A 25,824-nucleotide genomic window follows, 5' to 3' on the forward strand; every position below is an offset into this window, starting at 1 on the left:
CATATCATTGACATACATGATTAAAGCTACTACCTTCCCTTCGTTGTGTTTTATAAATAAAGTATGATTTGAGTTACTTTGCTTATAACCAAATGCTTTCATTATTAAAGAAAGCCTCCCAAACCAAGCTCTAGGTTATTGTTTCAGCCCATATAATGACTTCTTCAGTTTACAAACTTTCCTTTTACACAAAGAACTATGTTTAATTATAAGTGGTAACTCCATGTAGACCTCTTCCTCTAAGTCTCCATTGAGAAAAGCATTTTTAACATCAAATTCTGGTAAAAGCCAATCTCAATTTGTTGGTATAGATATGAGAATGCGAATTGTATTGATCTTGGCTACTGGTGCAAAAATGTCTTGATAATCCACCCCATACCTCTACTTATACCCTTTTGCAACTAACCTTGCTTTATATCTGTCAATGTTGCTATCTGCTTTGAGTTTCACAATAAATACCCATCTACATCCAATCGTCTTCTTTCTTTCTAGTAAGAGAACCAGTTCCCAAGTAGCATTTTTTTGCAAAGCCTCCATTTTTTTTTGTTCATCGCCTTGATTTATTTCAAATTTTTTAATGCATCCTACAAACTACTAGGAATAGACATAGTGGATAATTGATTAATAGTAAGTACATACGATTCAGACAATCTATGGGAGGACACATAGTTGATAATTAGGTATTTGACCTTAGCTTTAGGATCAGGTTCATATTGTTCCTTTAGGACTCTTTTATTCTATCTTTGTGGATATTTAGAAACTATCCTTTCTATAGGAACATGTGTTTCATAGGTCTCATCAAATATGAGATTCAAAATTACATGAGATTCATCAGATATGAGATTCAGAATTACTTAAGGGAGAACATTCTGGGTTGATTTTTCAGTTAATGGTGTAGGCGTAGGCATGGGCAATTCTGAGGACTCTATGACAGAATCACAGGATTCATTTACAGGAAGAACTAACTCATTCTCAATTTCAAGAATATTATCATAACTTTGTTGAATACTTTTCCCAAAACGTTCATCCGTTTTCTCTAACTTCATAAACTCCTATCCTCCACCACTTGTTGTAACACATTTTCTTCACTAGAGCTTTCCCCTTGAAGAGAAGGTCCAGAAACTCCCCCTGAATAATGAGGCTCTAATTCACAAAAAAAAAAAAATCTAAGGTTACATGTAATTTACAGGTTTGAAGGCCATAACACTTATACCTTTTCTAAAATCAAAATAGCCAACAAAGACACATCGTTTTGCACATGGATCAAGTTTATTTTGTAAGTTTTTAGAAATGTGAACATATACAGTGCAACCAAAAACTCGTGGTTCAAGATTAAGAAGGTGGGTAATTGAAAGTAAAAATCGCATTTTTTATTGAGGGGTTTGAAAGTCGATTACTCGAGAAGGTATTTGGTTAATAAGGCAGGTAACAGATATTACAGCTTTTTCCTAATAAAATCGCGGCATATTCATGCCAAAGAGAGAGGCATAAACCATTTCCAATATCTGTCTGTTCTTCTTCTCTGCCAAACCATTTTGCCGTGGATTATACGTACAAAAAGTTTGATAACAAATCCCATGAATGCTCAAAAATTTGTCAAGAGATCCATCATACTTAGTACCATTGTCCGTTTATAGAGCACGAATTTACTTCTAGTAATGAGTGCCCACCATAGGATAAAATTTTTGAAATATTGTGCATATATCACTTTTATTTTGAAGCAAAGATACCCAAACCATTCTAGTACATTCGTCAATAAATGTAACAAAGTAACGAGCTCTAGAAATAGAAGGAATTTTTATAAGACCCTAAACATTAGACTGAATAATCACAAAAGGTTCTGAACTTTTACTCAAACTTGGTGGATAAGAAATACAATGGCTCTTAACTAGTTCGCAAATGTCACAATGAAAATCCAAATCATTCAGACCTGAAAATAAATGTGGTTATAACTTCCTAAAATAACCGAAAGAAAGATGTCCCAATCTTCTGTGCCATAACCATATAGTCGCTCGAGCTTTGTCTTTGCTACTAGTTAGATTCGCCTTGTTGAATTTCTATCTCCCACTTTCTGTTAACTCCAAATAGTAGAGTTTGTCTCGCTTAACACCATAACCAAGAATATTTCGTGTCAGAATGTCTTGAGCAATGCAAAATAAGGGCCCAAAAGTTACAATGCAATCAAGAGTAAAGGTAATTTGGCTAACAGACAAAAGATTACATTTAAGGGATGGAATAATAAGAATTGTATCCAATGTAAGAGTATTGGATAATATGACAAATCCCTATTCGATAATAGGACATGTACTACCATTAACTATGGAGATAATAGATTGAGAAAAAATGAGGATTGTTCGTAACTGACTAAAGTCCTTAGTCATATGGTTAGATGCACCTGTATTAGTAATCCATGTGTTATTCTTAGAAGTTGCAGAGAATACCGATGCCTTACCACCCATACCTGAGTGGACAATGCTTGTCGTAGGCTACAATTTGTCTGTAACGTTTGTTGTAGGCTTCGATTTATTTTCTTTCGTGGATGTCACCATGGCTTTCCTTGCAATCTTCTTTCTAGGTTTCTTTATGAAGTACCACCACTTAGGATAACCAATGATTTCATAACATCATTGTTTCGAATGACTTGCTTCACCAAAATGAATACATACCAGAATGTCAAATTTTCTGATTGATTGATTTCTTCAATTTTTGAAGGAGCTAGACGATGGTCCTTGCCGAGTTTGGTTGGCTAGCATAACCGTGTTTTCAAGATTCGGACGAGAGCCTCCCATTGTCTGTCTTTGTTTATATTCTCTTCTGACATATGTATACGTGCTTTCCAAATCAAGTTTTGAATCTTTTCGTAAGATTTCTCCACAGACCTGATCAAATTTAGAGTCAAGTCCACTTAGAAAAATACAGGTCTCATCCAATCCATCATAGAAGATTTTCGATATAGCTTCTTGTATCTCATTGGTTGTGGGAAGACGAATAAACCGTTGCATTAGTGATTGACTCATTGAGTCAATAAGCCAGCTTTTCATTTTGTGATCTTTATTAATCCATGTTCCAAGATTAGGATTTTGGGGTGCAAATTTTTTTTCTTCTCCGGTGAGATATCCAGTTTTGTTTGAGCGCCAACGCGCATCTTTATGAGTTGAAACCATAATGAGTAATTTGTCTCATTCAATGTAATATTAGTAAGAAACACAGAATTATCTTGGTGGACAATAATTGGTGGTGTTGGGTTGCCTGGTACGATTGGAACAATGGAATTGATTGGTTTGGTTGGAACAATGGAATTGGTTTTTGCCATATAGTTTCAGATCAATATAAGAAAAAAAATATTGTGGCGATTTTTTGAGTATAAGTTTTAGAATACGAGATTCGCGTTAAAGAGTTCTTTTTGGATTAGAACAACTTTGATACCATGTAAAAAATGTTGAAGATCTATGTATAGAACTAAACTACTTGATACAAAATAAAAAATTACATAAGGAGCTATTTATAATAGTTAACTAAACCTAAACTTATTTGGTGTGTAAGTAAAGTAATTATAATAGTCAACTAAACCCAAACCTACTTGGTGTGCAAGTAAAGAAAATTGTAAATAAGGAAATATTCTAACGCGAGACTTTCTTATAGTACAAGCAAAGTTAAAAGAAAATAGGAAAATATTTTTATCCCAAGATATTCATAAAATTAATAATTACAACTTATATTGACAATTTTCTAAATAAACAATTCATTTTAAAAAATATGTTTTGCTGAGTACATAAGTTTAGCCGTTAATATTTTTATTAGTTTGATGACGTAATAATATTGAAAGAACAATTTCACTATTTATTAATTTTAAAAATTACTATTATATAATTTTTATTAATTTTTTTTAATTTAAAAAAAATAAACTGAGAACTTCGAAAGTACTCTTTATTTTTTTAAAAAAATTATATAATAATAATTTTTTAAATTAATAAAAAATATTTTAATCTTTTAATATTATTTGTTAATAATATTTATACTTTTGAGAAGGAATGTTCTTTTCAAAAATTAATGGACCTGCTTAGAATTTCAATTAAAACTTAAAAAGTGATATATTTTTCCCTTAATTTTTTGAAGAATAATAACCATTAGCTTGCATCCCTTTGAAAGGAGTTGAGGATGACACAAGCAGAGTAGAGTATTGAAAAAGAAATCAAGTAGCATATCAAACCGAGGAATTTGAAGTTTTCTGGGAAATCACTCATGTTTTAGCTGCAGGTCAGATCGCCTCATCATATCCCATCTCCATTTGTATCAGTAAGTAGACTTTCTAATATTTCTAGCATTATCATTTACTCTAATCATTCTCAAATCATGCAAAGAAGAAGAGTCAGAACCATAACTTAAGATTTTGCAACTAAGAAAGTCATCCCTTCAATCCAACTAAAACTAAGAAATTACGGCCTAAAAGTTTACTTACAGCTGCAAAAAGAAAAAATTTCTTGTCAAGATTGTACCAAACCAAAAGTCAGGAAACAAAATTTTTCCCAAACATTTGTATCAACTAATTATAAATCTCAAAAAGATATATTTACAATGTACTCAAAGCTTTTTCCATTAATAAAATGGTGATGATGCAAACAATATCTGCCGAAGTCAGATTGTTGGATCAGGGCTTCACTGGTGTAGCCATCGAGATCCAGAAGCTAGCACCTGTTCAGCATTGACTCCATTACCAAAATGGTTGATAAATTACAACACTATTTTCCCAAGACAGACCATGTGCTTCACCATTATCATTTTTAAACAGAATTACCACAAAGAGAGAAGGGCTATTCCCTATTAATTAGACAAGATGGAGCTAACAAGTTATATTATTCTATAGTGGGTAGAGCAAACGTCAATAGTAGCTGACCTCAGAAAACTTTCCCCACTTGTATTTCTGGCTTCGATTTTCAAAAAATTATTGAAAAATTGCTGGATTGAGAGAGATCAACGATAGTATGCCATGTGCCTGGATGACATGAAAGGAGAAGTACCAAAGGGCGAGGCCTTCTGGACTTGGGCAGGGGTTTTGATGGGTTTCTTTTTCTCACTCTTGGTTTCAGAGCGAAGCCAGGCCTCAACAACAGAAAGCAAATTTTCCGAACTTTTCAACTCATTAACTTCTGTCAACTTCTCAGATCTCTTCAATTCACCATCTTGGATGTAAGCCAGATGTGTTGCCCATGTCTCCAACCCATCAAAGATATGGGTTGCATATACAATTGTGGCTCCTCTCTAAAATATAATAGTAAATATTAGTTAAAGAATGAAGCAGTACACACTGGTTTTAGTAATGATGATGCAATCATCAATGAGAGTACTTGGACAGTACGAGAACATCAATTTTCTACACGTGGATAGCAATTGGATAAGTGAGCCAATGTATAAATTAAAATGCAATTGTCAATTTAACTAATTGTAGCAGAAAGAAATGTATCAGATACTGAAAAGCTATATCAACAGTTATATCCTTTTCCTGAACATATTGTAGATAAATGACTATTCCAGCAGCCTATTCATACGTAATCCCTCATTTTCTATCCCTTATAACACACAACAGAAGTCACTACCTGCTCACATTCCTCCTTAAAGAAATCAAGTAGATCCATCCTCGCAACAACATCAAGGTCCACCGTAACCTCATCTAGCAAAAGAACCTGCAATTAAGTAAAAGATAATTTCAAGTTCTGAGAAAAAAATTTGAGTCGCTACAACAAATCAGAAAAACTAGTAATTATGCAGGTTAGCAGCCACAAAATTTATCTACAGTTTTCCTGTGTTTAAAGTGGAGGGTGGCAGTTGAAGTTTTGTTTGTCACAAGATTGTATACAAGGCATCATTTCATTCACCCACTCGTTGATTTATATCAATCTTAGAATCATAGTATTAAGCATACATGGCGTGCAGCTTCATCTGGTGATATTACTCATATAAAAATGGCAAATTCATAACTTCAAAATACCTGGAAAGGATGAAGAAGACCCATACAAATTTGGACTCGTCGCCGTTGCCCGTCAGATACCTTATGCATTCGCCATTGCAAATCAATATCAAGCAGCTCAATCAATTTTCCTCTCCTCACAGGATCAATCCCTTCAACTGCCAACAGTAAAATTAGACAAATCAATTTCAAAGTTGAACAAAAAAGCAAATAGCGAAAGCAACAGTCAAACGGAGCCTAATTCACCCACCTCCAAATATCATGTGTTCTGCAGAGAAGTCCCCCTGCAATGGAACCTCCCCCTGCATATGTTTGGCACGGTAAAACAACAATTTGAGGATAAGTTTTAAACAAAAACGGTGAATTTAAATCTTTTGGGAAAAAAAAAAAGACGCTTAGGAAAGTTTACTGACAGCAGAGCCAATAGTTTTACTCCAAGATCCACCCAAATAAGCTAAATCGCCACTACAAACAAGTTGAGTGTCATGGAAAGCCGAACGGTTTAGCACTCTCACAACATCTCTTCCACCAACCATATGCTTTCCAGCTAAAATTTTCAACAATGTCGTCTTCCCTGTCCACAACGACAAATATAATTTAGAATTTTTTGTAGGAAATTCTTTCGGTTAGAAGGTAAAACTGAAAAGGAAATGAATTGGAAGCGATTGAGATTACCAGATCCGTTGGCGCCCACGAGAAGGCAACGCGATCCAGGAGCGATGTCGACATCGAAATCGACGAACAGCGGAGGCTGTAATTCGTATGCGAATTGCATGCCACATACTCTGATGCCTTTCGATTCTCCATTCCCTTCTTCTTCTCTTGATTTGCAACAAGCTTGCTCCGCCATTTTTTGGGGGCAGTAGCACGGAGCCCTCGCTGCTTTTGGCGATCATATAGGCATGTCCTTCTTTGTTGAGATAGAGCCAGTAGGAAATTGACACGTATATAGTTGGTGGAACCGCATTTCCAAGCAGTAGTTTTTCTACACGTGCCGGGTGTCTGATTTGACACGTTATTCGTTGCGAAACGCGGATGTGAGGCTGCGCTTTGATTAGAAGCGGACGTTGGCTTCTTGAGTTTTTCCTTGCGGACGAAGACAAGGAAAAGAAATATAGGTGCTAATACGACCTCCATTTGGGTCGTATCGGGGCCACAGAGAAACCGGAGGGAGCGAGGGAGAGAGACGGCTCAAGAATGGAATTCTCGATTATTTCTCGTTATTAATGTTAAAGAAGGAAACAAATTTTAAAACCTATTGCAACGATTCGAGTTGCAAGCTTTAGGTACGACGATGAGCTTTCTATCAATTGTTTTTCTTTTTCATTTAAGGAAAAAAAACAAATAAAAAATCATAATTATATCGCGTATTACCTTGTTCGTGCTCGTTAGAATCTCAGTAGCTTAGCTTAGTAGTCAAACAGGAATGGATTTAATCGAATCATTAACAGAGTTGTACAATTTATTTGCAGTTAAATTAGGGGGCGGAAACGGTTGTTGAAGGAAGAGTTTACTGTGATTTTGATTTGGTAGGTGGAATTGGTGGTTTATATGACGAGATTGGAGGTGGCAGACTGAGGCAAATTCGATGGAGGAAGAGGAGGATAGGATCTTGTTGAGTAGTTTGGGGGTCACGTCTGCAAATCCTGAGGATATCGAACGGGATATCTTAGCCAAGGTATCACCTCAACCTCTCTCTCATTTTCAGCTTTAGTCTCTATAATCTGACTCTATTTTTCATTAGAATTACTACTAGCATTTATAAATAGTGCTATTATATTGTGGATATTTGATAATGGCCAATTGTTGAATGACAGGCGGAAAATAATGCTGGGGATGGTAGTGAAGTAGGAGGGAGCACTGAGGAGGAACCTACTGGAAAGTCCGAAAGCAATGACCCTTCCTCATTAGCCAACCAAGCAAAACTCTTGAATAAATTGAGGGCCATAGAATTTGAAATAGATGCTGTTGCATCCACTGTTGAAGAGGGGACAAATGTTGTGAGTGGTGATGATCGAGCTGATCATGATGCTGATGATGATAGCACGGAGAAAGGGAATATAGAGGATGATGAAAGTGTTATGCATGTGTCTTCACTTGAGTTGACCCTTCAGCATGCCCTAGCTACTGATAGACTGAAGAGCCTCAAGAAAACTAAGGCTCAACTTGAGAAAGAACTGTCTGGTTTACTTGTAGAAAGTTCATCTGAGGGCATTAAGCATGACAAGTTGATAAAAGACCTGGTGAAGGAAGAGCCTAGACCAAAAAGAAAGTCAAAAGAAATCCAGAGACCCAGCAAAAATCAAGAAAAGAGGAAGAAAACAGTTTCCTTTAATGATGATGTTGATTTTGATGCAGTGTTGGACGCGGCATCTGCTGGATTTGTAGAAACGGTAAGTTAATCAGGGTTATTAGGTCTGATACTTATTGGCTTGCATAATACTAAATAGTTAGAGAGAAGGGATTAGATAATTATTTTTTATGCCTGTGATTGAAGTTTTAAATTGTATATGTTTATCACCTCCCTCTGTTTAAAGCTGGGGGAAGGGAAGGCTACTAACTCTATAATATTTATGGCTTAGGAAAGGGATCAACTGGTGCGGAAGGGAATCTTAACTCCTTTTCATAAGCTTAAGGGCTTTGAGCGTCGTCTTCAACAGCCTGGGACATCTGATGGGCACAGCACACCTGTTGAGGAAGACGAGAATGATACTCTTGTTTCTTCTAGTGTTGCTAGAGCTGCAAAGTCAATATCAGAGGCTGCACAAGCTCGCCCATCAACCAAACTACTTGATACTGAAGCTTTGCCAAAGCTTGATGCACCCACCTTTCCTTTTCAAAGGTTAAGAAAACCTTTGAAATTTCCTCAAACTAAAGAGGTAGAGGAGAATAAAGGTTTGAAACGGAAAAAGAAGAGGCCTTTGCCTGACAAGAAATGGAGAAAGCACATCTCTCGTGAGGAAAGGGATCTGGAAGAGGGAGGTATGCTCACTTTGTCCTTGCTTAAGTTACTATGTATTCTATGACTACCATGATTTCTTTTAAAGAAGAAGTTTCTTGCTTAGTTTACCATTTTAACCATCATCCCTTAACAGGCAGCAAATATATATGAACTAATGTTTGTTCTTGATAGTTGTGATACATTATCTTTATGATGAACACTGTTGTAACTGTTCTGTTTTCTGCTGAAAATGTGCTGACAGTTGCTTGAATATATGCTGTGCTGAAAGCTTTTTTTGCTGCATCAATTTTTTTCTTACATTTGTGCAGAAGATGAGAGGGATAAGTTGACTTCCCATGATGAAGAAGAAAACCAAGAGGACCGGGAGGATATGGATGATAGTGAGCCTCCTTATGTTACACTTGAAGGTGGGCTAAAGATCCCTGAAACCATTTTTAGTAAACTTTTTGACTATCAAAAAGTGGGAGTGCAGTGGTTGTGGGAACTGCATTGCCAAAGAGCAGGTGGGATTATAGGGGATGAAATGGGTCTTGGCAAGACCATCCAGGTCTTGTCTTTTCTTGGAGCATTACACTTCAGTAACATGTATGAACCAAGCATTGTTGTCTGCCCTGTAACACTCTTGCGACAATGGAAAAGGGAGGCACGGAGATGGTATTCAAAATTTCACATTGAGATACTACATGATTCTGCTCAGGATCCTGCTTATGAGAAGAGTCAAGCCAAATCTCATGGAGAAAGTGATCATGAAAGTGAAGGTTCACTTGACAGCGATTATGAGGGAAACTTTTCTTCCAAAAGCAGCAAAAAATGGGATTCTTTGATAAATAGAGTTTTGAGATCAAAATCTGGGTTGCTAATTACAACTTATGAGCAACTCCGGTTGCTAGGGGGAAAGTTGCTTGACATACAATGGGGTTATGCAGTTCTGGATGAAGGACATCGAATCCGAAATCCAAATGCTGAAATCACTCTGGTTTGCAAACAGCTTCAGACAGTTCACCGTATAATAATGACTGGTGCACCAATTCAGAACAAGCTTAGTGAACTGTGGTCATTATTTGATTTTGTTTTCCCTGGAAAGTTGGGTGTCTTACCTGTATTTGAGGCAGAGTTTGCTGTCCCTATATCTGTTGGTGGATATGCCAATGCTTCACCATTACAAGTATCCACAGCCTACAGGTGCACACTATGTATCTCTGAAAATTTTAGTTGGTTTTAAGCAAGTTGGGAGAAGTGGTTGTCATCAGTGCCTTGTGTTTCTTCATGCTGAATTCTTTGACTGTTTTCCTTTATGAATGATTTCTGAATTTGGATATTGTGCAGGTGTGCTGTTGTCCTCCGTGATTTGATCATGCCTTATCTCCTCCGGCGCATGAAGGCTGATGTGAATGTCCAACTGCCTAAAAAGACAGAACATGTACTTTTTTGCAGCCTTACTGCAGACCAAAGATCTGTTTATAGAGCATTTCTTGCTAGCTCAGAGGTGGAACAAATATTGGATGGGAGTAGAAATTCTCTTTATGGAATTGATGTGATGCGCAAGATCTGCAACCACCCTGACCTGCTTGAGAGAGATCATTCCTGCCAGAATCAAGACTATGGAAATCCTGAACGCAGCGGGAAAATGAAAGTCGTTGCCCAAGTGCTCAAGGTTTGGAAGGAGCAGGGCCATCGTGTTCTTTTGTTTGCTCAAACACAGCAAATGCTTGACATTCTTGAAAATTTCTTAATTACTAGTGATTATGACTATCGAAGAATGGATGGACATACTCCCGTAAAACAGAGAATGGCCTTAATAGATGAGTTCAATAACTCTGATGATATATTTATTTTCATTCTGACAACAAAAGTTGGTGGTTTAGGAACAAATTTAACAGGTGCAGACAGGGTGATTATCTTTGATCCTGATTGGAACCCATCGACAGACATGCAGGTATCTTTTGACTGACTCTTCTTTTTAATAACATATTGTTTAAGATATAACAAAACATACCTAAAACATTAATTCAGATGAATTTATAGTCAAAAATAGACCTGTGGTGGATCTGGCTGCATTTTGCTTGATATTCCAATTTGAAGGTTGTTGTGATCGCTGTCATATATAACAGGCGAGGGAACGTGCTTGGCGTATTGGCCAGAAAAGAGATGTAACTGTATATAGATTGATTACCCGTGGAACAATTGAGGAGAAGGTGTATCATCGGCAAATTTACAAGCATTTTCTTACAAATAAGATATTGAAGAACCCCCAGCAGAGAAGGTTCTTTAAAGCTCGAGATATGAAGGATCTTTTCACCCTGAATGATGATGGAGAGAATGGATCAACTGAAACATCTAATATATTCAGCCAGTTGTCTGCAGATGTAAATATTGTAGGTGCTCAGAAAGATAAGCAGCATAAGCAGAAACAGTTGAAAGCTGCTGTTCCTGATGCTGATCCTACTGCCAGTGGAAAAGGAAATTACTCAAATACTGGTCTTTCAAAGAGAAAAGGAAAAGAAAAGGAAAAAGATGATCATGGTGATGGTGAAGTAGATGAAGAAAAAAATATTTTGAGGAGCCTTTTTGATGCCCAAGGGATACATGTAAGATGTGCCTCTATCTGTGATAATGATTTCCTTTATCTAAGGGTAGTTTCACTGTTTTGTTTAGGATACTGCTTCTTTAAAAGCATTACAACTTCTTGTTAAATCCACAAAAAAGGTAAAATGTACTACTTCCTTCACATTTTTTTGTTGTATCTGGAAAATCGAAGCAGAGCACATTCTTTGCTTAGTAGTGCTATCTGAAAACTGCTTCTTTTAAAATTTTTCTTTTTGAGACCATGGTGAGTAGTATTCTCTATTGCTGGTGCACATGTTTAACAAAATTTTTTTGATAAATAGATTTTATTAGATCCATTATATTCTTATAAAACCTTTTTCCACATAACTGAAGAATTTTGCCTTTCCTTCTTATGCACCGTTGAATGTGATCTTTTTTGGTTTGCTTTTTATTTTCTATTGTTTCTTTCCTCCAGAGTGCAGTGAACCATGATGCCATCATGAGTGCCCATGATGAAGAGAAGGTGAGGCTTGAGGAACAGGCTTCACAGGTGGCACAAAGAGCAGCAGAAGCACTACGCCAGTCACGAATGCTTCGAAGCCATGATAGTATTTCTGTTCCAACTTGGACTGGGAAATCAGGAGCGGCCGGTGCACCATCAGCAGTGCGTAAGAAATTTGGGTCAACCTTGAACTCTCAGTTAGTAAAACCCCCAGGTGAGTCGTCTAGCAATGGCATAGCAGCTGGGGCAGCTGCGGGGAAGGCATTGTCTTCAGCAGAATTGCTAGCTAGAATTCGAGGAAACCAAGAAGAAGCAGTTGGTGCTGGGCTGGAACAGCAGTTTGGATTGTCTTCAAGTTCTTTTAACAGGGCAAGGTCTGTAGTTAATGGAGCTACTAGGTCTTCTTCTTATGTATCCAGTGTGCAGCCTGAAGTATTGATACGTCAGATATGTACATTTCTTCAACAAAGAGGTGGCAGCACTGATTCAGCGAGCATTGTGGATCACTTTAAAGACAGAATACCCCCAAGCAATCTGCCTTTGTTTAAGAATCTATTGAAGGAAATTGCTATACTAGAGAAGGATCCAAATGGATCAGTTTGGATTCTAAAGCCAGAGTATGGGCAGCAGTAATTTGTTTATCCAGAGATTTATTGCTTCAACAGGGCTCATAGTTTACTTCCTTTGAACTCATTCTTAAGGCCATACACCAATCCTACCCAAGTGGTTTAAATTTTGTCTTTGGAGCTGCGACCAGTTTCATTTAGGGGGACAATGGACAAAAGGGGAGAGTTTAGTCCATAAATTTTTGGTGCCCTTGTTTGCCGCGCATTTTGACAAGCACATCAGCGTATAGAGCAGAGTTTCACTTGTTTGAGGTTTTTGCTTTGCTTGACCATGACATGACGTTCATGGTTAGCTCGAAACCCATGGAAAAAATGTACGTTTTTTATGCCTTAATGGGGCATGCATATAATTTAATTGATTTTTTTCCTCAACTATTTTCGTCAATATGCACTCATTTGACGCCCTTCGGCTTCTTTTATTTTTTATTTTTACTTTTTAATTAAGATTGATTAGAATACCTTATAATTGAGTTTGGGTAAGATTTAAATAGTAAAATTAATGATTTTAAGATTTTTATTATCTGAATTTGATTATAAATAATAATTTTTAATTATATTTATTATTTTTTATTTATATATTTTTAAGTAAAATATTTATATATTTTTAATTTTTAATCATAAATCAATTAATTTTTAAAATAAACTCTCTGTTCTAAATGTATAAACTATGTTAATATCTAAACATGAAATGTCTAAAATATTTTTTTTTTTTTAACTCTTTCCCTTTCTCTCAAGTTGACCATTGAACATTGACCGACCACTCCGTGATCAGAGATTCGACTCCCCTTGCTTGGGGAGCACCGTCGAGTGCTCCCCAGAGGAGTATGTCCAAAAATCTGACCCAAAAGGGGGTCAACCGACGATAGAACTGTCACCGACCAACCATTTGAAAGGAAAAAAAATAAAAGTGAAAATATTTTTTTAATAGGAAAAAATTTTAAAAATAAAAATTATAATTTATATATTATGTAATTTTTAAAATTAATAAAAAAATAAAATTATCTGAAAAATATAACCACATCAAGTAATTAACAAAATATCAACGAAACCCTAACAATTGAACTCATGTATCCAACGAAAAATAATTTTTAAAACAAATTATCCATTTTCCATAAGAATAAACTTATATGAAATTTTGATTAAAATTTTAAAAAATATCAATATCTTACTCTAAATTCTTTATAATTAATATAACATTTATTAAAGTTAATTAATTATTCTCAATATAATTTTAAATTTAATTTATTTTTTTATAAATTAATTTTTATTTTTATTAATAATATACAGACAAAATTATTTCAATTGAATATTTAATAAATAATCCATACAAGTTCAGATAACAATTTAAAAATTTAATCGGATAAGATTCAAATTAAAATATCTGAAATGTAGAATACCCTTACCCTTGCTTTTAAAGGTGAATGCTTGTGCAAGCAGCTCCCTGAGTCCCTGTCACTATTGCTAATTCTTGCTAGCAAAACGGGAGTGGAGACCAGCTTGAGATTCTAAGAAGCACAGTTGAAAAGTCAAGGTGCTATTCTAAACTAAAACTAGCCTTGGGCCCTACCAGATCAAACTAGTCATCCACAGTTCATTCACACATAAAACACTAGAAATCAGTGGTGACCGGAAAGGGCCAGGATTGATGGTTGAGCTGTTTAGATCAGCAAATTATATTCAGAGCAAAGTCCAAATGGAGGGGTATCTTGCCTTGTAGATAGGCCGGCCATGGAGACACATGTCAGACATCAATTTACACATCCAATTCACTTTAGATTTAAAAGAAAAATGAGAAATTTCTCCATTATATGTAAATAGTATAAAGACAAAATCATACACGTTCAAGTACGACAAAAGAGGCATATCATTATGATCTTGGAATCATTATTTTCCAAACATTTGGAAGTATTTGATACCTTGTCCTTTCTTTGCTTTTTTTTTTCTCTCTTCATTTTCCTTTCAAATATCAAAAACATCAAACAGAGGATCTTACATACTCGACAAATGTTCACACAATTAGAAAGCCGCCCATCCTGATGCAGTGGTCTTCTTAGATCCTGATCCAGTAGCAGGAAGATTCCTCTGTAAATGTCATCAAAGTTGTTAAATGTGCAGCCATAAACAAGTTTCTGTTTCTAAGAAAATACAGCAGACCTTCAAGATACTGAACATTTATCATGCAGGTAAACAATACCCAAGAAAACATCCATAACATCACCCAAGAATGAAAAAAGCCAAAACATAATTCCATTTTACATTAGAGCTTCTTCCACCACTAGGGATTAGGGAACAATAAGCATTGATTTTAGCACAGCACAATTAGTACACTAAAATATAGAAGAAGTCAATGCGGCTAAACACATATAACATCTATAAAACAATGGACACGCAGAACCATCTTGCAGACATGGTGGCATGACATTGCTTGCCAAGGGCTTTGAGTATAACTTATATCCAACAAAGAAAAATCAGGCATGTGGTGTAAAGAGTATACATCAAGGGAAACCAAAGGTCTTCTAAAATATATTATAATACCAATGCCCTATCAATGCTACATTCAGATTACCTCCCTGATTAAGACATGCATAGAAGTCAAGAAAAATCAGGCATATGGTGTAGAGAGTATACATTAAGGGAAACAAAGGTCTTCTAAAATATATTATAATGCCAATTCCCCAGCAAAGCTACATTCAGACATATTACCTCCATGATTAAGACATGCATAGAACTCTGCTTCGCTATTAAAAGCAGTTAATACTTTGTCCAATTGATCAGTACATGTAAATATTCTACCATATATTTTTTTATATTTTTCAAGTTTTCTTTCTGTAAATAACAAGCCCTAATAGTTTGAAACTACATCATTACCATTTTACTAATTCTAATGCTTTTCCCAAGAGAAGCAAGAGCTGCATCCAAAGCACACATTACTACAGTCATCTCAAAAAAAAAAAAAAGAGTACAATCAGTGAATAAAGATCATCTTCTTTTGGCAACAGCCTACTGATGCATTTGGGAATACAAAAACTATAACCTTCAGAAAAAGACATCAAAGTTTGCGTACAGTACATGAAACATATTTCAGGTTGCCATACCTCTAGTTGAGAAAAATCTGTTAAAGGGTCAGTTCGTCTTGCGTTTTCCTTGGGTGCTCTTAGACCAACACCTTGACTAGTAGAGGTCATCCGAGCAGTAGCAGGGTCGTTGGGAGGGGGTGGGAGAGGAGACCTTATTTTTCCTGCACCAGTGGGTGGTGGGGCTAGGCCCAAAGGCTTAGGCTTTCCACTACCTGAAAGTCCTCCTGACAATCCTGCAGCTGAAAGCATGCCAGTTCCACTAGATGGCTTGTTCTTCACATTAATCCGGATGGTCTCACCTTCCTATAACCCAAAACACCATAAGATCAAAATCCACCTATAATAAAAACAAAGACGGTATTCAAAACCCATAAATAATGAACAAAATAATAGACTAAATTGCACTCTTTAGAACAGCAAATGATAAACGATCTACCCAATTAAAACCCTTATTTACTATTTATCAGTAAAGCATGAAATATCAGAAAGATGGAACCTAAAAAAATAAGTATATAAATTATTTATTAAACATGGCACATTGGCCAAAAGAAATTGCACAATCTCTCCACAATATTTGGATTCTTTAAGACATCAATACCAAAATACAAATTCAGAAAATAAATTAGAAATTATAATACAAATTAAATTATAAATGGAACCAATTAATCAACTATGTATCTTTCTTTGCTCGCATTCATAAAATCATGATCTTTCAAAACATAACGCCAACAATTTCACTTAAATAGCTCAAAAAAACACAATAAAATAAATCAAAACAACCTGCCCTGGCCCCACATTCTCAAATCAATCAAAATTTAAACTTTTATAATACTAAATTAAAGATAAGAAATCAAATGGTAACCCAACAATTTCACGTAAATAGCTCAAAAAATAAGATAAAATCAGTAAAAAAAGAAATCAACCCACATTCTAAGATCAGTCAAATTTGAACTTTTAAAACTACGAAAAAGAAAAATACTAGAAAATTGATACCTTCAATCTGTGATTAACAGCGGGATGAATATCAATATGAGAATCACTCTCACTCGTCTCACCGGTCTCTTTCTCATTTTCTCTTCTAACATACTTCTCGTGATCGGACAACGCCACGTTGAAATCAAACGCCTCGTTCCGTTCATTAAACCCAAGCCCGATAAACGCGTGTTTCCCATGCCCGTCCTCGATCTTGAGCACGAAGTATCGTGAGGAATCGAGGGCGGGCTCGACGAAGCTCTCGCGTTGGCCCGGGTGGACGAAACAAGCGGCGAAGAGCTCAGCCGAGTTGGGATCCTCTAATCGGATCTCGCAACGGTCCTTGCACGAGACGACCCGGAGCCGACCCGTCCAGATCTTGTCGGATTGGAGCCACTCACCGCATTTGTAGCCGCCGGAGGTGGAGCGGGGCGGGATTTTGTACACGGAGACTTCGCGGACGACGAGGAGGGTGTGTTCGAAGGACTCTTCTTCGTCGAACGACATGTCGCAGAAATGCAGAGGGGGGGTAAGATTAGGGTTTTTTCTTTGGAAAAAAATAAGAACTTTGAAAGATTTTTCAGGGAAAATTTGGAGAGAGAGAGGTGAGAGGTGGCAGGGAATAATCGGATGTTGAGAGGTTTGGGTGGCAGAGAGACGTGGATTCAAAGAGAGTGATTGAAATGTCAACCGCTTTCCGGGCGGGGGAGCTATATTCAATTACTCTTTTATCCCTGCTGTTTTCCAAATGTCGATTTCGGGCATTTGGGCACCTGTGCCCATCCATACCTTACCATGTCCCGTAGCTCGTGGGCTTTCTTGTGTGTTCTGCTCTGTTGGACCTTTGATTTTGGGTCCAACTAGGATTATTGGTACGCGGGCCCTTGAGCTATCCCCTTTAGTCCCTTATTCTTGTCTTGAAATTGAAAGTTTTGTTTTTTTTGTTAAAATTTATATAAAAAAATCAATTAAACTCATATCTTTTTATTATGTTTAATTAAATTTTTAAATTTTTATTTGAAATCAAATAAGTCTTTTCCTTTAACTGCTGACTAACTTCTATTGGTCAATGATATTATTAATACCACATCATAAATGACGTGACATAAAATGTTGTTGAATAACAATGTTTTCTCTTTTTGCCCAATCATATGTCATAAATCATGCAATATGGTTTGTCATAAAACAGCCTAATTATTCTATTCAATTTTTCTCTAATTTAATAGAACAATCGTTTGTGCCTAAACAAACTAAATCATCTAATAGGATTTTTAACAAAACTAACTAAATCATCTTAAATACAAAAAAAAATTTATCTTAGATGCAAAAAATCAAATAAACCCTAAATTAGATCCCAAATTGACGAGTTAATTAATGTAAGCATTATCCCATTAAGTTCAATCTTTAGCCCCTAGATTGAGTGGAATTGCCTCTTTAGGTTGGAAAAACATAATCCACAAGCTGGTGAAACAAATAAACAAAAGGATGATGTGAAATAGATAGGCCAAAATGGATTATCTTCATCCTAAGGATTTAAGGATAACAACCTCATGACATGTTCTTCCTTTTCTTGTCTTTGCCTTGCTTTTGCTTTCCATCTAAGATAAAAATTATGATTATAAAATGTTAAGCAAAGTCTTCCATCAAGAACCGCCATGTTAAAACAAATAAAGGAAGTTTGTGGCTTATAAGGCATTCGCACTCTACTAAATCTCTCAATCTTTAAATTGAAAGCTTGGATTTCTGTCGTCACTTTGTTCCCTTGGAGTCAATGGAGAGCTCCATTGACAAAAGACCCTGAAAGATTTAGGAAAAGATAAAACGAGGGGTTGCCAAAGGGTGATTGAATCATTCTCTAGGAATTATTTCTCATTACAAAAGATGAAAGCTGTTGACTCCTTCTAAAGCTTTTTTACAACATATGAACATAGATGTGAAGGTTTTTAATGGAATTTTTTTTCAACAATGGACAATGAAAGTTAGGGATTTGCTTTTTGTCTTCTTGAATAATTTATTAAATTTAGAAATTTCTCAACCAATTATTTTTGGATACACAGTAGGGTAAAAATGTAAACTCATAATTCTTATATGGCAAGTTTTATTGCCACGTCATTTGCCATGTGACATTGATATCATCAAAATAACATGTCAACATGCAACGTGGCAAATAATGTGGCATAAAAAATGCTAAGTGTACCATTGACTAACGGAAGTTAGTCAACAGTTAATGAGAATGACTTATTTGATCCAAAAAAAAAGTTTAAGGGCTTAATTGAATGCAATAAAAGGATAGGCTTTAATTGACTTTTTTTTATGTAGTTTAGGGGGTTATTTGGATATTTAATTTTTTTTTAAAAATGGTAAATTTTATTTATTAAAGCAAGTAAGTGTCATAGATTTTACATCCATAAAAAAGAGGGTGAGTCTTAAGTGTATATATGTGGAACTTTCTCCACTTATCAAGCATGTTTTTGGGTTGAAAACGTGGGCTCATAACAAGTGATATAAAAGCATAATTAAATTTTCATTGATATGGGACTCTTATGAAAGATAAAAGGGTTGAGGTAGACTCGAACCGGTATAAGGGTCCCTTTCCTAAGTAAAAAGCTAATACAACGAGGGCGTTGCATAATTGGGTGGGGTAAAATGTCATGGATCTCATATAAGTGAGATATGGGGTAAGTCTTAAGAATATAAACATGGGTATTTCTCCACCTATCAAGCATGTCTTTTAGGTTGAAAATGTGGGCTCGTGACAAATGTCATGGATCCCACATCCCTAAGAGATAGAGTGGGTCTTGGCTCTATAAACATGGGCTTTCCACCACCTAACAAGCATGTTTTTTAGGTTAAAAACATGTTAGATTCAAATCTTCACTAATGTGAGACCTTTATGAGAGTTACAAAGGTTGAGGTAGTCCTAGACCGATGTCAAGGTCATTTTCCTCTATGGGTAAATAGCTTGTGCAATGTACTCATTGTACAATTAAGTGGGGTAAAATGTCACAGATCTCACATCAGTAAGAGATGGGGTGGGTCTTAGGTATATAAACATATGCTTTCCTCCACCTACAAGCATGTTTTTTGGATTGTAAATGTGAACTCGTGACATAAGGTATATCCTGCTAAAGAAAAAACTACATAAACATCTATGCATCTAATTAATTACTTTCAAATTAGTAATATAAGACATTTACATAGTAATATTGGTAATTCTCTAACTCTGACTTAAAGATGAATGAGGCATGTTGTAGATTTGATAATTTTGCTAACTACATGATAACATAATATAAAGTTATACGAGTTTGGGTTTAGAATAATCGTGTTTCGTATCTTAAACTTGTCAAACCCGCTTAACTAACACATTTAGTTAATCATTGATAATTTTATGATATAGAGTTATTTGGGCTTAATTTTGATAGTAATTTAGCTTAGTTCTTCTAATAATGCATAGAAATTAGTAGATTTTATTTAATTATTTTAAATTAGTTAATTTAGGTGAATTAATCTAATCTTAGCTAAAATAAACTAACCTAAAATATCAACAATAAAACCCTCCCCCAAACTTAGATTGCACATTGTCCTCAATGTGATAAGCTAAATAGAATAAGGAAAATAAACACCCTTATCAATGGTGATAGTGTATTGAAAGCTCTAATTTTCGTCCTCTTTATCTTCATTCTTTCTAAACCTGCAAACTCAACAAACAAGCTAGGGAGAGGTTAGAACTACTTATTTAAATCGAAAAACAAAAATTGACTAAAATAACAATTAAATCTAAAAAGATATAGCTTGGCTTGCCTCCCGAGAAATGCTTCTTTATAGTCATTAGCTTGACTATGATACCCCTTTTGTAGCCAACTAAAATATGTGAGGATCTTTGGCGATCCAATTTACCTCCCTAGTAATGTTAGAGACGCTGCCCATTCAATTTGAATTTTCTAGTAACTTCACTACATGTCATGAGCCGGTACTCTCCTCGAGCCCGTGACAACCGTCGTGATGTCCCGATAGACATTCATCGTCCGGAATACTGATCGAAACCTGACAAGGCTTTTATATCAGTTTTTCTCACCTCCCCTGTGAGCGACAATTGTTAAATATCATGTTTTGAGAGATTATAAACTATTTCCAAATGAAAACAATAGAAAAATAAAATATCTCACAGAGACATTTTGATCATTTTTTCTCAAAAATCTCGAAACCAGCTAAAAATGTAGTATGCGAGTATAAAACACATAATTCATAATCAAAAATAAGTATAACATCTAAAACCTTCATTTAAAATGAAATTATAACTATTTGAATATAATAAAAATATTCAATAAAATATTCTATTTTCTTATAAAACAATATTTATAGAGTTACCGGTAAATAATTTTTGTAGCGTAAAAGTTAAATAAATTCATACATATTGTAATACAGATAACCAAAGTATAAAATTTAATTTACAGTGACACGTGGGCTCACGAACGACCAAAAGTATCAAAAACAGTAAACCTATAGTTTTTGAGGATGCAAGTTCAACTGTAGCCCTCAACAAAGTGAGCTATCTACTGACTATCTTGAGCCTGAAATGGGTGAAAATGAGGGTGGTGAGATTATATAATCCCAGTAAGTAAACAAATACCATCTAAAATATCTAAAATTGAGTAAATAGAGACAGATAAAATAGTTTAACATACTGTAATTCATCATGTTTTAACTCATTTCAACCAAATAAAATCAATTCATATAAATCGAGTAATCAACATGGCTTATGAATTTCTTAAAAGCTTTGGCTCGTGCCAATATCATTCTTATACTTAGTTATCAGGGATACCTTGGTCGGGGGTTATCCCAACCGAGTCCGCCAAGGCTATTAAAAAGTTATGTACACATAAATCATGTTTTTATTTTGAAAATATAGTCGTTCCTTGACGTTGGCTGAGTTCACCCTCACGTGGTGGTTTGGCGTGAAGTGAACTCTAAAGTGTTAACCTCAGGAGTTATCCATCCGCGCCTCTCATGCTGAGGTATGAATATAATAGGGTTACCGTGCCCCCTCTAATAGGCTGGTCCACGAAACCTCGTCTACTGCAACGACCAGTTTATAACCCACCATACAATAAAAATTCAACAGCATGACATGATAATTTTATCATTATCCAGCCTATCAAGGCAAACAACAGTTTATACATTTTCAACACAAATACCAATTCAGCCATTCATGCCAATATTGCCATAAGCCAATCAATTAGAACCATAAATTCATAATACATCAAATAGTCTCCAATTACTCTATTTTCCAAAACCATCATTCAATTTCAAGACAATTTTATAAAATCATTTCATTAAATCACATTTTACTTTTAAAACATAAAGATTTACCATTTATCTCATTTTCTATAAAATCACAAAATCGAATAAAAATCACCTTAGATAATTAAGATGATAATAAGGTTACTCACTATTTCGAGAGTCGAATTTCTAGTACTTCGATTCTTGATCCTCGGATACTATCTCTTTACTTTTGCCAGAATGCTCACCACATAGACATAATGCACAATAAGCCATTTACTACATTGGTGCTAAATTGTTATAAACCAATTCAAGCTCTATACTAATGCATGAAATGGGATGTGAAATACTCGGATAACTATCTAAATATAGTGTTCAATATAAATTCAATTATGTACTTAAATAAAACGGTATTGGCCTAATTCGATCTATCATTCGATTAATTGGTCAATATGTCCAATTCAACTCCAAATAATTCCATTTTTCTCCCAATACTCCAAATCATCAAACACAAATTAAATAACTTGAAATATGAAAAAATCATCTTCACATTTTCTCTTGGGAATTTCGGCCATGGTGGGTGCATCAATACTATGATTTTTCAAGCTTGATTCTCACACCATAAATCACTAATTCCTAACCAAATCACTCGAAATAAAATTAAAATCATCATCAATATTCTACATGGAGAATTCGGTCAATGATGGGTGATGGGAGAACATGAATTTTTCTTGCTTGATTTTCATGCTACACATCACTAACTAACTAAAAACACTAAAATACATTGAAATCTAACCAAATCAAGCATCAAAACCTCCCTCTAAGTGTTCAGCCAGCAAGATACCCATCATGAAATCATGTGATTTAACCATGGAAAATGCAAAAGAATGTATGAGAAAGGTAGATCACAAGTCAAAATCAAGAAATTTTACTTTTGATTGCTTGATTACTTGAAATTCACCAATTTTCTCTTGAATTTTCACCCTAGGGTTCTTGTTCTTTCTTTTCTTCCTTTGTTCTTGCTTTGGTCGGCCATATGAAGAGAAATGGGCTGATTTTGTGCTGATTTTTAAGCCAAATAATAAATGGATGAAAATTTGACACATGTCACCATTCCATTGGTCCATGTGACATACTTACCCATTAAGCAATCTCTCTCCACCACTTAAATTTTCTCAATTATCCATGATAATATTGGGTAAAATCCATGTGCTGGACAAGTGTTAGGTGGTGTAAAATTCCAATTTTGCCCATGGGGTGGCAAAATGACTATTTTACCCTTATCCTCTGAAAAATGCCAAAATTAAAATTTTTCACTTCTCAAACTCAAATTATACTCCAAATGATCAATCTTAGTAAAAAAATTTCATCCAATACTCACATCTTAACCTCGGGTGGCAAAATGACCATTTTACCCCTAGGTCATGAAAATTCTAATTTGACTCCAAATTGATCCTCAAACTCTAAATCACCATTTTAAGTCACTTTGGGGTTTTAAAATTCTCAATTTCATCTTAAAATCTCTATTTGGACTAGTTCGAGGATTAATTCAACTTAATTGTATTATTTGTTACATTGTTGTCCTTTAACGATTTTCGAGGTACCCAAGTAAGCAAACATGCATTCTTATGTAAGAATGACATAATAAACATATTGTAGAGTTGGGCTTGACACTACAAATATGAACTGCACCACACTGATAGACCTTAACCACTTTGTACGGACTTGACCACTTTGATTTTTGTTTCCATGGAATGAGCTTGACTGATTTGGTCAGTAACACTTGTTGTCCGACCTTAAAATCAATATTAACTGAGGATGGTGGATCATACTCATCATAACACTGTTTAGTTTTGAGTTGAGGTGGTGGTGGTGGCTCTGATTCAAGAATTAATGCTTATTTACTTGTAAGGTGTGGAGTAAGATTACATTTACCTTTATCAGCTACATCCACTATATAGCAATAAGTTATGGTTGAAGGACTCTTAATTGCATTGAAAATAGTAAATTCAACTACTTCCTCTCCAACTCTGAAAGTTATTTTGTCTTCTCTTACATCTATTAGTGCGCTTACAGTGGCTAAGAATAGAAGTCCTAGTATAATTGGAATCTCTTGATCTTACTCCATCTAAAGTACAATGAAATCCACTAGAATGTACAGTATTCCAACCTTAAGCAAGGCATCCTTTATAACCACACATAGGTGCCTTATCGTTCTGTCAACTAGTTGCAAGGTGATTGTAATAGGTTGAATCTCCTGCAGTCTAATTCTCCTAGCAATAGACAAAGGCATAATTAAGATACCAGCACTTAAATCACACAAAGCTTTTAAAAATTAAAATTACTAATTAAGCAAGGGATAGAAAAACTCCCTGTGTCTTTAAGCTTCAGTGGAAGCTTATTCTAGATTATTGTGCTAAATTCTTCAGTAAGTGCAATTGTCTTAAAGTCCTTCAATTTCTTCTTCTTCGTTAATATGTCATTCAAAAACTTTACATATGATGGCATTTGCTTTAAAGCTTCTGCAAAAAGAATGTTGATGTGAAGCCTTTTTAATACCTCGAGAAATTTTTGGAAGTGCTTATCAAGCTCTTATTTTTGAAGACGTCGAGGAAAAGGTGGTGGTGGTAAAGTTGCCTTCACTCTTGAATTTGCTTGTCACCTGTCTCAATCACCATTTTATTCTTAATAGGCTTCTCTTGAAGATTAGCTTGCCTAAGACTATGTTCAACCTCTTTTCCACTCTTCAAGGTGATTGTCATAACTTGTTCCTTACCTTCTCTATTTAAATTCACCTATATATCACTAGACAATGTTCCTTGAGGTCGATTGTTTAATAAATTGGCAAGTTGACCAACCCAAATCTCAAGGTTTTGAATTAATACTACTCGACTTTAATGACAGTTGTTTGACTTTGTATAATGCTATCATTTTGTGTCATGTATTGCCATAGCAGATCTTCCACAGCTGGCTTCTTTTTTGAAATATGTGCACTGGCTTGCTGGTGAAATCTTAGAGGTGCCTTTGGCCTTGGAGTTGAAGACAAACCTTGATTATTAGCCCAAGAGAAATTGTGATGATTCCTCCACCTTGAGTTGTAAGTGTTGGAGTAAAGGTTATTTTACTGTCGATTACCTACAAATTGCACTGTTTTTGTTGAGCTTGGACACTGATGACTTGCATGGTTATCTCCACAAACTCACAAGCTATAAAAGGACTTCACACACTATTGATACCAAAAGATTTAAGAGTTTTAGTTAGTACAGCTACCTAAGTGGATAATGCCGAAAAAACATTTACATCATGAATTCCAATTACTCTCTTATGCATTGCTCGCTCTGTTGGCCACTGGTAGTTGTTTGCAACCATCTCCTCTAACAAATTGTATGCCTTATCAATTAATTTTGCTATTAAAGCTTCTCCGATAGCGGCATCAGTGGTGGTTCGAACCTGCCCACTCAAACCATTATAAAAAGTCTACACCCGAAGCCACTTTGAGAGACCATGATGAAGACAACGTCGAAGTAGTTCTTTGTATCTTTCCCAAGCTTCATACAATGATTCAGAATTTAGCGGCATGAATGATGTAATATCATTCTTCATTTTCACTATCTTAGCTGGAGGGAAGAATTTGGCAAGGAATTTCTGAGCAAGATCATCCCATGTTTTTACGGAGCTAGCAGGGAGTGCATTTAGCCAAGCCTTAACTTTATCCCTTAAGGAGAAGGGAAAAAGCCTCAACCGAATTGCATCATATGTGACACCATTGTGCTTGAACATGTCACAAATCTCAAAAAAGTTTGATATATGGCCATTTAGATTATCATTTGGAAGACCCCTAAACTGAATCAATGTTTGAATCATGGTGATGATAGCTGGCTTGATTTCAAAAT

General features: G+C 35.4%; 3 protein-coding genes, 1 non-coding gene and 1 pseudogene across 8 annotated transcripts; 2 read left to right on the forward strand and 3 right to left on the reverse strand.

Moving 5' to 3' along the window:
• Positions 1-2,486: 2,486 nt before the first annotated feature.
• On the reverse strand, positions 2,487-3,313 carry LOC148764738 (uncharacterized; annotated as a pseudogene).
• Positions 3,314-4,466: 1,153 nt separating this feature from the next.
• On the reverse strand, positions 4,467-6,881 carry ABCI19 (P-loop containing nucleoside triphosphate hydrolases superfamily protein). Of its 5 annotated transcripts, none has more exons than XR_001929147.2 (7): positions 6,641-6,871; positions 6,379-6,539; positions 6,216-6,267; positions 5,987-6,123; positions 5,595-5,681; positions 4,895-5,259; positions 4,467-4,692 (listed from the first exon to the last, which is right to left on the reverse strand). XR_001929147.2 is itself a non-coding variant. In XM_088805197.1 (7 exons), exons 1-7 carry the CDS (start codon positions 6,813-6,815, stop codon positions 4,657-4,659), a joined length of 903 nt encoding a protein of 300 aa, XP_088661323.1. In that variant the 5' UTR covers positions 6,816-6,875; the 3' UTR covers positions 4,467-4,656. The 5 variants fall into 5 exon arrangements, 4 of the variants coding, with proteins under 4 accessions (XP_088661323.1, XP_017981909.2, XP_088661333.1 ...); XM_088805197.1 differs by having other exon boundaries at positions 4,467-4,706; positions 5,019-5,259; positions 6,641-6,875; XM_018126420.2 differs by having other exon boundaries at positions 4,467-5,259.
• Positions 6,882-7,050: 169 nt separating this feature from the next.
• On the forward strand, positions 7,051-12,974 carry CHR8 (chromatin remodeling 8). Its single transcript, XM_018126416.2, has 8 exons — positions 7,051-7,251; positions 7,438-7,643; positions 7,783-8,358; positions 8,548-8,947; positions 9,236-10,109; positions 10,254-10,863; positions 11,039-11,515; positions 11,950-12,974. Exons 2-8 carry the CDS (start codon positions 7,554-7,556, stop codon positions 12,607-12,609), a joined length of 3,687 nt encoding a protein of 1,228 aa, XP_017981905.2. The 5' UTR covers positions 7,051-7,251; positions 7,438-7,553; the 3' UTR covers positions 12,610-12,974.
• A 1,404-nt stretch (positions 12,975-14,378) lies between these two features.
• On the reverse strand, positions 14,379-17,339 carry ABCI18 (non-intrinsic ABC protein 4). The gene is made up of 3 exons (XM_007050192.3): positions 16,673-17,339; positions 15,698-15,982; positions 14,379-14,684 (listed from the first exon to the last, which is right to left on the reverse strand). Exons 1-3 carry the CDS (start codon positions 17,156-17,158, stop codon positions 14,619-14,621), a joined length of 837 nt encoding a protein of 278 aa, XP_007050254.1. The 5' UTR covers positions 17,159-17,339; the 3' UTR covers positions 14,379-14,618.
• Positions 17,340-25,430: 8,091 nt separating this feature from the next.
• LOC148764739 (small nucleolar RNA R71) lies at positions 25,431-25,537 on the forward strand. The gene has a single exon (XR_016024299.1). It is a non-coding gene; the product is annotated as a small nucleolar RNA R71 (small nucleolar RNA).
• Positions 25,538-25,824: the final 287 nt, after the last annotated feature.

The sequence above is a fragment of the Theobroma cacao genome, chromosome 1 (genome assembly GCF_053813885.1).
Source record: "Theobroma cacao isolate CCN51 chromosome 1, ASM5381388v1, whole genome shotgun sequence".
In the NCBI taxonomy this organism is placed as follows: Eukaryota; Viridiplantae; Streptophyta; class Magnoliopsida; order Malvales; family Malvaceae; genus Theobroma; species Theobroma cacao.

Excerpts from the sequence above, each read along its gene's own strand:
- ABCI19 (XM_088805197.1), bottom strand. The coding sequence starts at position 6,815 with ATGGCGGAGCAAGCTTGTTGCAAATCAAGAGAAGAAGAAGGGAATGGA. Across the intron at positions 5,260-5,594 it reads TTAAGGAGGAATGTGAGCAG|AGAGGAGCCACAATTGTATA; the intron begins GTAGTGACTTCT and ends ATTATATTTTAG. Across the intron at positions 4,707-5,018 it reads CCAGAAGGCCTCGCCCTTTG|TCAATGCTGAACAGGTGCTA; the intron begins GTACTTCTCCTT and ends TTGGTAATGGAG.
- CHR8 (XM_018126416.2), top strand. The coding sequence starts at position 7,554 with ATGGAGGAAGAGGAGGATAGGATCTTGTTGAGTAGTTTGGGGGTCACG. Across the intron at positions 8,359-8,547 it reads CTGCTGGATTTGTAGAAACG|GAAAGGGATCAACTGGTGCG; the intron begins GTAAGTTAATCA and ends TTTATGGCTTAG. Across the intron at positions 8,948-9,235 it reads AAGGGATCTGGAAGAGGGAG|AAGATGAGAGGGATAAGTTG; the intron begins GTATGCTCACTT and ends ACATTTGTGCAG.
- ABCI18 (XM_007050192.3), bottom strand. The coding sequence starts at position 17,158 with ATGTCGTTCGACGAAGAAGAGTCCTTCGAACACACCCTCCTCGTCGTC. Across the intron at positions 15,983-16,672 it reads CTGTTAATCACAGATTGAAG|GAAGGTGAGACCATCCGGAT; the intron begins GTATCAATTTTC and ends TTTGGGTTATAG. Across the intron at positions 14,685-15,697 it reads CAGATTTTTCTCAACTAGAG|AGGAATCTTCCTGCTACTGG; the intron begins GTATGGCAACCT and ends TGACATTTACAG.